This window comes from Camelus bactrianus, chromosome 17, assembly GCF_048773025.1.
Source record: "Camelus bactrianus isolate YW-2024 breed Bactrian camel chromosome 17, ASM4877302v1, whole genome shotgun sequence".
Classification (NCBI taxonomy): domain Eukaryota; kingdom Metazoa; phylum Chordata; class Mammalia; order Artiodactyla; family Camelidae; genus Camelus; species Camelus bactrianus.
Window position 1 is genome coordinate 18590627 of NC_133555.1, and position 12195 is coordinate 18602821.

At 40.3% G+C, this 12195-nt stretch overlaps 1 protein-coding gene across 2 annotated transcripts; it reads left to right on the top strand.

Moving 5' to 3' along the window:
• Positions 1-183: 183 nt before the first annotated feature.
• Positions 184-11439, top strand: LMOD3 (leiomodin 3). 2 transcript variants are annotated; one of them, XM_045514432.2, is made up of 4 exons: positions 184-246; positions 874-1197; positions 3576-4955; positions 11036-11439. In XM_045514432.2, the coding sequence occupies exons 2-4, from the start codon at positions 904-906 to the stop codon at positions 11060-11062; spliced, it is 1701 nt and encodes a 566-aa protein (XP_045370388.1). In that variant the 5' UTR covers positions 184-246; positions 874-903; the 3' UTR covers positions 11063-11439. The 2 variants fall into 2 exon arrangements, with proteins under 2 accessions (XP_045370388.1, XP_010950261.1); XM_010951959.3 differs by lacking the exon at positions 184-246 and adding an exon at positions 263-412.
• The last annotated feature ends 756 nt before the right edge of the window (positions 11440-12195 follow it).

Below are 12195 nucleotides of genomic sequence, written 5' to 3' on the forward strand. Positions count from 1 at the left end.
ATCTTTTCATATTTCCTTCCAGTACTTTAATGGTTTGAGTGGTTTTATTTTTTTTAACATTTTAATTTAGATCCATTTAAATTTTTATCCTGGCTTAATGGGTACTTAATAAGGAAAACAAATGATCTGAAATATTAAACTCCTCACTCATAGTGGAAATTCAAGTACTGGTTGTCTTCATCTGTTTAGATCACAGGATCTAGATGCAAATAAGGACGGCTTGGAAAGGTTCAGCTTTCGTGGCGGGTGAGTGACATAGCCAGACCTCTGTTCGGCTGTATGCGGGTTTATTTGCTTCCAGAGTCTCATGGTAGTGAAGAGGCGAGCCCTGAGAGCTTGATTTCCACCTTCACATGAATTTTCCCGTTCAATAGAATTCAAGTCGCTGTTTGGATTTACCTTCTGAACTATCGTAAGTTGTTTTAATCATTTAAATGAAAAGAAGTGGTCTCCCCTGCAGGAATGGGGTCTCTGTGTATGGGCTGCATGAATTTGTGTAGGACAATGTGAGAGCACATAGGAAGGGAATTAATGTTATTTCTGCAGAGATTCTGCAGACCTGTTACTGACTGGTGAGCCTAAGCAGCTGGACCGAAATGTCAGATGGATTTGCCCAGCTGACTCAAGTTGCCAAAAAGAGAGGCGCATAGTAGCTCCATAAATTGACCCTCTCCAGCCAAGCCCTGCTTAATATAGTTATGGCATGAGCTGAGCTGTAGTCACTCCTAGCAGCTCAGCAAGCACCACTGGGTGCTTTTCTTGGGGGGAAAAGATTGCTCAAGGTGGTGTTGACCTGGGACACCTGTTAAGTGGGGGAAACGTCTTGAGAGCTTTAAAAATATATATATACCTTCTTGATTTCTCCTTTTCTAGCAAGACAGAAAAATATAGGAAAAAAGAATCATGTCAGAACATAGCAGGAATTCAGATCAAGAAGAACTCTTTGATGGGGAGATTGATGAAGATGAAATCTTGGCCAACTTGTCCCCAGAAGAGCTCAAAGAACTACAATCAGAAATGGAAGTCATGGCCCCTGATCCCAGGCTTCCCGTGGGAATGATTCAGAAGGATCAGACTGACAAGCCACCAACAGGAAACTTTGACCATAAATCTCTTGTTGATTATATGTATTGGCAAAAGGCGTCCAGACGCATGCTGGAAGACGAACGTGTTCCTGTCACCTTTGTGCCATCCGAGGTAACCGGGGATTTGTGTACGACGGAGAAATGGCTGCCTGGGCTGGGCTGGCACCTGTCCATGTTGTAACTGTCATTTCTCAAGACTCCTGTGTTTTGTCTTTTTTTTTTTTTTTTTTTTTTGCTATTTTTAGATTATGGCAGATGGAAACTTTCTAAAACACTTATATTGGTATAATTGGGAGGAAAAAGTGGTCCTTTCTTGTAAATATCTCTTTTAAAAATTGCTATGGCGGTTGTGGTGCAGGAAAGCCTGTACTCTGTAGACATGACGCTTAATGAAGTAACTCATAACCCAGGAGCATTTGTCCTACATGCTTTTTTTTTGGCTCACAGGACCCCTTAAGAGGCTGAAGCAAACTTTGTGTCCTCTCCTTCTGGTACATGCCGAGATATGCAATATTTCACATACAGTCTCAAAGGTGTCACAGTCCCCTGAAGTCCAGCCACACACCCTGCAATGAAACCCAAGTGAAAGAACTGAAAAAAATCCCTCATTACCACAGTGTGTTGGCTAACAGTGATGAATTTTGAAATTGATGTATTAAGGTGTTTTAAAGATAGTGCTTTCTTTAATTACGTTTCTTACATGAAAACTAGAATTGTGGTTCAATCTACGAACTTGTGCATTAGCATAATTTTTAAATGTTTCACTTAAAAATGACTTAGCAAAAAGAAGACAGAGATGCCGGCAGGTAAAGTCTCTTTTAGTTACGCCTCCTGATACAGATAACATTCTTGCCACATTACTATCATGCTGGCTGTAATTTAAGGAAAGCTATAAACTGGTTTCATGGTCAGGAGGGTTTAAACATGTATTGCACTCAAGAAAATAAGTTGCTGGCTTGATCAGTTTAGAGTGTCAGGTACAATTTTTAGACATTTTACAACTAGATTAAAAGCCAATTCTGTATGAACACCAACTTCAGAGTAAAAAAAATAAAAGGGTACTTTGAACACTTTTTCTTCCTTCAGAATACTTGAAACAGCTTGATGGTTGGCTCCCCCTGCTGAGACAGATGAGAAATGCAGTGGTGAGGGCTGTAGGTAGTTAAGGTGTCTGTCAACTGTCAATTCCAACTTGTAATGTGCATAGCAGTAAAATCAAGTTCGTATTTTTTTAATTTTAGGTTTATCTTTTTTATTGAGATAACATTGGTTTATAACACTGTGTAAGTTTCATGTGTACATTATATTTCTACTTCTATATACCCAACAGCATGCTCACCACCAAAAATTTAGTTTCCATCTGCCACCGTACAGTTGATCCCCTTCACCCATTTTGCCCTCCCCAAGATCAAGTTCTTGCTCGGATGAGCCTGTGTGTCAAACTGCTACACCAGCTTTCAGAATGACACCTATGAGGTACACAAACTTTATAGGAAAGTGATAAGCAAATTCTAATAAACATTGATAATAGACTTATTTTCCCTCCCTGAGTAAGTAGTTGTTTCTAAATCTCTGATAATCTTGTCCCCTTTTGTAGCTGGCACTGCCTCCTAGACACTTCCCTTCCAAAGGAACTGGACCAGTAAGCCTGTTTCTGGATCATCCAGGGCAGTTTTCACAGAGCTGAGCAGATAAAATCAAAGTCAAGGGTTTGGGCATATTCCAAAATATCAAACTGCTCTCATTTTCCCCACAATATCTTACATTTTCAGGGAAACTTGTTGTACACATTATATTAGATTGGCAAACATATTAACCATGCAAATCTTGGTTAGGGCAATGAGGAAATGATTGTGTGACCCAGAGCTGTTGAATACAAAGATGCCTTTTCAGCTGTATACGAAACAAAGATTTCAATGAATGGATAGAAACATGCATAAGGTTTTCAAAACAATTTTTAACTGTTTCTGGAATTGAACACCAGCTTCAAAAACAATAGGTCTGAAAACAAAATTAACTAGGTTTCATTTTAATACATGGGATGAGATGAACACAGCCAAAAACATGTGCATTTGTGCATGTGTGTGCCTATAAAACTTTATTTTGATTGTATTTGTTTGCAAAACTAATATGTGTACTTTGTTTAAAAAACCATCAAAAACAGTCTAGAATTATATGATGTAAAAAGTGGAAATCCCCCCATTTCTTCCCTTCATCAGTTATCTTAATGGTTACTTCTCATCCTCAGAGATAACTACTAATTTAGTAAACATTACAACAGTCTTTGTTTCCTATACATTTATTAACTTATGTGTGTGTGTATATATGTATGTGTATAAATACACACATATACAAATGGAATTCTATAAATGCAGCTTACTGGCTTTTTTTCATTTAGTCATAAATCTTTTTATAATCTCCAATAGATACTGCTCTACTTCATATTTGTTCATGGCTATATATTCTAACCCTCCTAAACGTCTCTTTTAGGAAAATACTCAAGCGGTATGTGAAAAAATAGACAAAGGCAATAAAAATGTGTCCCAGTATTTAAAAGAAAAGCTTAATAATGAAATTGCTGCGCTTAGAAGAAAATCAAAGGACAGCAATGATGTTGAAGAAACAAATGATGATGATAATGAAGATAATGAAGATGATGGAGATGAAGAAGATGAGGGAGAAGACAACAGCACAGAGAGTGATGAGAAAACCAAAAGAGAAGAGGAAGGCGAAGTAAAGGAGCAAATCACAAATGGCGAGAACAGCTGCCAACAGGTGACTAATAAAGCATTTGAAGAACAGAAGGACAGACCTGAACCCCAAGAAAAAACTGAGAAAAAAATATCAAAATTAGATCCCAAGAAATTAGCTCTAGATACCAGTTTTTTGAAGGTAAGTGCAAGGCCTTCAGGAAACCAAACGGACCTGGATGGGAGCTTGAGGCGAGTGAGACAAAATGACCCTGACATGAAGGAACTCAACCTGAACAACATTGAAAACATCCCCAGGGAAATGTTACTGGACTTTGTCAACGCGATGAAGAAAAACAAACACATCAAAACCTTCAGCTTAGCAAACGTGGGTGCGGATGAGAGCGTAGCATTCGCCTTGGCCAACATGTTGCGTGAAAATAGGAGTATTACCACTCTCAACATCGAGTCCAATTTCATCACAGGCAAGGGCATCGTGGCCATCATGCGGTGTCTCCAGTTCAATGAGACACTAACCGAACTTCGGTTTCACAATCAAAGGCACATGTTGGGCCACCATGCTGAAATGGAAATATCCAGGCTCTTGAAGGCGAATAACACTCTCTTGAAGATGGGCTACCATTTTGAGCTTCCAGGTCCCAGAATGGTGGTAACCAATCTGCTCACCAGGAATCAGGATAAACAAAGGCAGAGAAGACAAGAAGAGCAAAAACAGCAGCAACTCAAAGAGCAGAGGAGGTTAATAGCCATGTTGGAGAAAGGGTTGGGGCTGCCACCTGGGATGTGGGAGAGGCTGGGAGGACCAATGCCCGACTCTCGGATGCAGGAGTTCCTCCAGCCTCCTCCTCCTTCTCCTCCTCGACCTCCCAACCCCCAAGCGGTCCCCTTCAGTCGGCGAAATGAAGTGGCAAAAAAGCCATTGCAGGCTCCACAGTACAGGACGGACCCCGACTCCTTCCGGGTGGTGCAGCTGAAGAGGATCCAGCGCAAATCCCGGATGCCGGAAGCCAGAGAACCACCCGAGAAAACCAACCTCAAAGACGTGATCAAAACGCTCAAACCGGTGCCGAGAAACAGGCCACCCCCATTGGTGGAAATCACCCCCAGAGATCAGCTCTTGAACGACATTCGTCACAGCAACGTCGCCTACCTGAAACCTGTAAGTAGGAGGAAGGAGACATGGTGAACACACAGCACAATTGACAGCTCCCAACTGGGAGATTCTAATTGTGACTAACTGAGGAAAACCCACCAGCATTACCATAGATCTAAATTGCTGGTCATCCCCAAAGGCATGTCTTTTTAACTTCCGTAACAGTGATACTAACAGCTAACGTGTATTGAGCGCTGATGATGGACCAGATTCACTATGAATTATCGCGTATTATATAGGGTTATATACCTAACCCTGTAAGGTAGGTGTTATTATTCTCACTGTTAAATAAGAAGGAAACTGAGGCTTAGAGACGTGAAATAACATATGCAGGAGGAACAGCTTGGAAGGGGTAGAGCTGACGTTGATGTTCAGTTCTGAGTCCGGGGTCAAGCTTTCATTCACCCCATCCACACAGAGCAGACCAGCAGAGATCCCCGGGGAGCCTGCTGCAGGAAAAAATAAGCATGAGGTCCAAGGGGGCTAGTTGTTTGTGGGCGAGTGCTCCCATTGTGCTTTCAAAACAATTGGTTCTTTTGCAGCAGATGGATGGAGACTACCTGCCATGGCAATCAGACTCTTTTTTTAAGGTGGGCAGACAAATAATGAACCACAGATTTGCATCTCCAGGAATGAACGGAGCCGTCATTCACTGTTATTTCCTTTTCGTATTTCCTGTGATTCGCAATTACTGCTGCTGTTAGAGGAACATCTTGTATTCCTTGCAGCTTAAGTTATACAAATGCATTTTTGTATGGTCATCACTGTGACGGCATTGATAGAGGCTGAAAGGTGTGTGTCTGGAGGCCACGGTTGATAATTAACTGTGTTATTTTTAAATCTAGTGTGGAATTTAGCCAAGGTATTACGTTGGCAAGAGAGTATATTATTTCATCGTATAGAGTCATAGTTTTTTCAAGATGTTTTAAACACATTCCTATGTAAGCTTGTTTTTCTGCTTTTAAGAGCTTTATATTCTAAAATAATATAACTTACTTATTCACATGTATACATATGGATGTCCCGTTTTCCCATCTCCTAGTAATACAGAATTGACAATATTCCATCCTCCTACATCGAAGATGACTTCCAGCCCTTTCAACTGTGATTTAAAGGGACTCTGATTCTTCCTGGGGCAGGGGCCGGGGTGAGAGCTCTAGAGGTCACATGAGATCAGGCGAGGGTTCTTTGCCCGCCCTTGGGCACAACATCAAGACCTTCTGCACCTGCTCCTCTCCCGGCAGTCAGACCTCTGTAGGGAGTGGATCAGGGTGTTGTTTTGAAAGAAGCTAGCTCTCTCACTCAGTAACCTGTCACCAAAGCAAACGCAGAGTCAGAAAATAACATGAGTCTGAAAGGAATAAAAAGCCGTCTTTCAAAAATCTGCCTTAAAGACTGCATGTGGATTCAGCATAGAAGAGAGAATGAAGTTGAAGTGGTCATCTGACCCAAGACCCTGCCTCCTAAGGGAATGTTCTACTGAGCAAATCTGCTTTCCCTGGGATCTGCTGCTTTTCATCCATCCACTTACTCATCACTGCAATAAACACTTGTGTAGCGTTGCCACGTGTCGGGCACTATCAGAGGGTCAGGGATACAGCGGTGAACAAGACAGGTATAGTCTTAAGTTCATGGAGCTTACAGTGTTGGTTTTAGAGTTTTCATGGTCAAGACAGTGCTTTTTAGTTAACTGAGAACACCTGCTTTGAGTCCAGATTCTAGAGCAAAAGACTTTAAAATAAATTCATGATGATAATGACCAAAATGACACACCCTAGGTAGTACTACATTTTCTATTTTCAGTCAGCTCTAAAGCGCTATCAGTTTTGTGTTTTGTTTTTAACGTCCCCTAAGAATAACAGGCTGCAGGTAAACTCTGACGTGGGTTGTGGATGGTGGTCTTGCATGTCAGCCTCTGCTTTGAAATGTCTTTGATCTATTCCAAGGGGCTGGTGTTTTCTCCTGCTGTCAGTTGCCTGGCTTGGCCTGCAATAGGCACCTCTTTGCATGTATCTCACATACAGAATGTTACACAACTTCATCTGCGTGGTCCTGTAAAATGCTCTGCAAGGAAAATGTGAAAATGCATCGTCGTGCTGACAAAAATGTCACTGCACTAATGTCAGTTTGCTCCCTACTGCCACGTCTTGGCACCTCACTGCGTACATAATGAATGTCTGCTTTAATGCCGAATCAGAGTGTAATCTTTGAAAAGGCATTTTTAAAATCTTTTTTATTTTGAAATCATTTGAGACGTGCGGAAGTTCAAAAGAGTATGGAGGATCTTTAAACACCCATCACATTCTGTCACATTTGCTCTGTCATTCTTTAAAGGGTATTTTAAATGACAGTACGTCTGCACGTGTGTGGGTCCAACAGGACACCGAGCTCAACGGAAAGTCTTAACAATGTGAAAAGCTACAATGTGTTCATGCTCACACCTGCAGCCGGCTGTTGTAAAACCTTGATGACTGTAGGATACTTTCTGATTTGGGACCATGGAAACATCAAAAAAAATGCACGTCTTAGACTCGTAAAATACTGTGAACACCATCAGTGGTGATATCACAAGATCCCAGCAGAAAGGGCTACTTTTAGCCAGTCAGCTGTCACTTTAGCGAAGTAAAACTAAAGATTTATTGAGACTTTCCCCCCACTTGTGTTTTGGAGGACAGAGATGCTCTCCAAATCCCTGGATTTTCAAACATGAAGTTAAAATTAAAACCCAATTTGGAAATCTTTTAATTTTTTTTTTTACTCATGCTCCTACCTAAAACATTGAATGTCCATAAACAGCCTTAGAAATTATTTATTCTTAGAAAACTTAAAAAGGAAAAAAGGTTCTTTTTTTTTCTTTTTCCTCTCATGGACTTGGAAATCATACTTCTGTATTTTCTAGAGCATAGCTTATTAAGTAGTCAGTTTATATTTTAAATTTTTACTTTTTTATTTTCATGTTTATTCTCTCCACCTCCCATGCTTCTGGCTTGGGACCCCTGAAATGAAGCTTCTGGCAAAGTATGAAGGAAAGTCTGTGTACTTACTTGGCTCAAAAGCTCCCTCCTCCAAGAAGCTGCACATTTAATTCATTGTGAGAGAGAGGTGTACTGTGGACCAGATATTGAAAGCTAGTGGATTATAAGCCCTCGATCTGCAGGCCTATTTTGTGTGGCTTGAGTATTATTGTACAAGTTATAAAATATCACATAATAACATCCAGATACCTGGCGGCACTTGAAACATCAGATCCAGCTGGCATTTGCGTAGCACAAATCAGTGGCGTCGGTGTGTTGGCTCCTCCCTTAGGATAGATGATGGACCGTCCATTTTTCCTGTCTCCACCATGCCCTACTGCCTAATACCTGGCCTTTCTCACTCATTTACATTACTTAGTTGACTCCTATAGAATTTTGTAGTTTGTTTTGTTGCTTTAATTGTTTTTAGCTGTGTTTTAAGTCTTTGTCTTATCCAGCAAACTGAATTTATTAGGGGATCGCTGATTCATTTCCCTGTGAGTTGATAGAAACTCTGAGTCAATGTGATGCCAGCCCAAGATAAACACATTAGGTTTGTGCAGGTTGATCCATGCCCAGTAAATGTATGATTTCCTTTCCTCTTTAAAAAAGTTTCATGGTCCACTCACTGCCTACCATCCCAGAGGAGTATTTGTACTTTTCACTGAGATAAAAATCTCATCTGCAGCAAGTGTATGATTCCCTGAGGCCAACTGCATTTCTGTCATAGGCAACCACTGGTGCCAATCAAACAAAATAACTATTTTTTTTTAACATATCCAATATATACGTATCTTTTTAAATGGCTCCAATAAGGCTCCTTATCACAAAAGGCACCAAACCATCTGTAGTGAATACTCTTCTGTATATTTCCATTACCCCTCATTTGTGCCTCTGTTCCGGCATCTCCCACCTTGTGTCTCAAGTTGACAGCCCTTAGGGACACAGTGTAGGTCTTCTAGTGGATTCTGAGATCCTCAAGGCAGGTCTTCCTCGTCTCTATCCTGGACATCCATTGAGGTGTTGACCCAGAGCAGGAGCTGAACTCGAGTGTGCCGAATTAAACAACCCATGCTGGAGTGGATTTTCCCATCCTGCCCCATCTCTCCCAGTCTGTGTGAGTGTAGGTGTGTTTGTGCACTGTGTAATGCTATACACACACACCCTTTAAAAAAAAAAAACTAATTTTGACCAACAAGCGAAGGGGGAACAGGGCCCCCTAACAATACTGCAAGTTGATTCTTGTTTAAGTTTTGTATTTTTATAACATCAATTCTAGCTGTCTTTTCCTTTATGGTTTCTCTTTTATGTCTGCTTACAAATGGCTTTTTTGAAGCTTTTAAAAAATATTTGTCTATCTTTCTTGCTGCTTTTATAGTTTTTGCTTTTTAAAAAAATATTATGTGTTATAGATGAAGTAAAGGATTTGATTTTGAAATTAGTAGAAAACAAGAAGCCCGCTTTTTCTGTTTCTTTGCCAAATAGCCAACCAGTGATCATTTAGTGACTCTTGTTGTTTTTCCCAGTGATCTGAACTGCCACTTTGGTCATGTTTTAAATACATCATTGTATCTCTAGCTTTACTATGTTGGGGCATTGCCATGTTTTGCTTTTTAAAGTATTTTTATTAATTTGGAACCCTTCCATGTATACAAACATACATCAGGAATAACATACTGTAAAAATATTTTTTTCTACTCAACAATACAAAGAACACAGTTTTGACTGTTTTTGCAGCATTGCCATTATTTTAAATAACTGGCATTATATAGTTGGCTGATTGGGGTTCTTCACTGCTGATTGTTTCCCATGGGTGAGCCCTAGCAAATTGCAGTCACGGCCCCCTGCCCTCCTGAAAGTTTGGCACTAGGTGGGGAGAGAGAATCACAGGGAAGACCATCTCGTTTGAAGCTTGTGCAGGCCGCAGCAATGCATCAAAGATTCTCTTCAATGGGCAGGATGTTGAGAAACCTTTTTAGCCTAAGGTTATAGTCAGAGAACTGGGTAAAGGGGGCTCATAGCAGATGGCCAGAATGGTTCATCACATTAACACTGGGCATGGGCAATAGAAGGAGAGACATTATTAGTCCTTATTATACAAACTCTGAGTGTCCTTTGGACTTCGTCAGCGTTCTCTGAAAGTACATCCGTGATGGATGAGTCATCCTCCTAAGATACAACACCATTTTAAACCTGTAAAGAACTTGCCTTATTTTTAAGTTGTTCCCATTCAACACAGCTCAAAGTTGATTTGCAGTCAGACTTACGCTACTCTTTTGTTATTTTTTGCTCTTGGGGTTTCCTCATATAATATTTTAAAACTTAAGTGAGTATCATATTAGGGACGTGCTTCAAAGAGGAAAGACCAGTTTTTAAAAGAACATCTATATTCTTACGGTGGTATTTGTTTGGTGGTTGAGGCATGAGTATTGAAATCAGGCAGATCTGGGTTCACATCCTGCTCTGCCACTTCCTAGCGCTGTGACCTGAAGCAGGTTGCTTATTCTTTCTGAGACTGTTTCCTCTTAACAAGGTGTTTGGAAGATGAAATGATAAAGTGCTGTAAAAATAAGTGTTAAAAAAAGATTATACTGAAGATCCCAACCAGTGAAATAAGCTAAATAAAATAAAGGGCATAAATATTGGGGGAAAAAAAGTGTCAACACTGATTAGTAACTTGTATTACTTAATCCTTATGGGAGCCTTGTGAATAAGATACCGTTACGGTTGTTTCATAGCTGAGGAAATTGATGCCCAACACCATGCAACCAGTAAGTGCTCATTCCCGGCTTTGAACCAGGCAGACGCCAGCACCTGCCCTCTTGTTTGTATAATAAAGCTTCATCATGTGCTCAGAGCCCATGGCTGTCCCTGTCATCCGTAAATGCCCAATTCATGGTGGCTGTGGTTGTTAGTGTTGTTTTATCATTATTTAGGGGGCAGCTCTCTGGCTAGAATTTCTAATCCATTTTATACCCTTTGAGGCATGTAAATTTTGTCATTTTTGCTGTAAAACGCTTGAATATCTAGGATTAATTTTTCTCCTTTTTTTCCCCAATGCTTAAATCGCAGGTGCCACTGCCAAAAGAACTGGCATGAGAGGCAACAGAATAATCTCGAAGAACAAGGAAGTGATTTAATTAAATGACTCTCAGACTAGAGCCTGGAGACTATTTGAGCAGCATACTTCTGGATCTGGGTGGTGGAACTGGGAACAATGCTAACATCTGACAGGAGTATTTTGTAAAAGGCAGAGTGCTTGGCTCCTGACAAAATAGGGGCTGAAAAGGCAGGGGGAAGGAGAAAAAAATACCAATCTTCAGGGCAACATTTTCTACTTCCCATCAGTTTGAGTGACTTAGGTGAACTTGAGAGTCTTCCAGTAGAAGGTAAAAAAATTTTTTTTTTCTTCATCAACATTGGCTTTACTATTACTTTCTTCTGGTAAATAACAATAAATACTATAGAAGTGTTAACTATTGTATTTCCATTGTTCTCTCCTTCCATCTACTCTGCTGTAATTGATCACACAGGATCTTAAAGGGAGCAGAACATGTTTCACTGTGTAAATGTGAAGGGTGATTTGAACTCCAGGCCCTTCGGATGCTTTGAAATGGAAAAATTGTTCATTAACTCTTCTCTGGAGAATCAGTTGCAATTTCCAGTTTCCAGCCCTGCCGAGCTTTCTGTTTTGGCCATTCCCCTGCTGTGTCGGGAAATATATTTCTGATAGGGGTATCTGTGAAGAGCAGGACACTTAAGTCACAGGATGTGGCGAAAACAGTGTTTCCCGAAAAAGCAAGGGGGAAAACAAACCCTGCAGATACATGAAAGCATCCCTGTTTCCATACGTACAGAGACAATGGGCGATAGCATGCTAGTTTTGTTAAAAAAAAAAAAAAAAGAAGAAAAAACCAAAATTTATGAGTAATTATTTATTGAGAAGCTTTTGGTTTTAGCTGAGTACATGTATTTTTTAAAAGTTTAATCTGTAATGATCGTGATCTTATTCTTCTCAAAAAATCTTCTAAAGGAAACTTGCTATAGGATTAAATCTAAGTTCCTTATCCTATCATTGAAGGCCCTCCATTGCCTGGTCTCCATTTAGTAACTCAGCCTTATTTGCTGTGAATTCTCTGTACTATTTTTAATAAAACATCCTCATGCCTTTGCTCTCATTAACCCTCCTAGAGAATGCCCTGAGAGACTCCACTGAAGTCTTCCAGACAACT

Bases quoted from the DNA above. Each gene is read 5' to 3' on its own strand.
- LMOD3 (XM_045514432.2), top strand. From the start codon at position 904: ATGTCAGAACATAGCAGGAATTCAGATCAAGAAGAACTCTTTGATGGG. The intron at 1,198-3,575 runs GTAACCGGGGAT...CGTCTCTTTTAG, and splicing joins TCACCTTTGTGCCATCCGAG to GAAAATACTCAAGCGGTATG. The intron at 4,956-11,035 runs GTAAGTAGGAGG...CTTAAATCGCAG, and splicing joins ACGTCGCCTACCTGAAACCT to GTGCCACTGCCAAAAGAACT.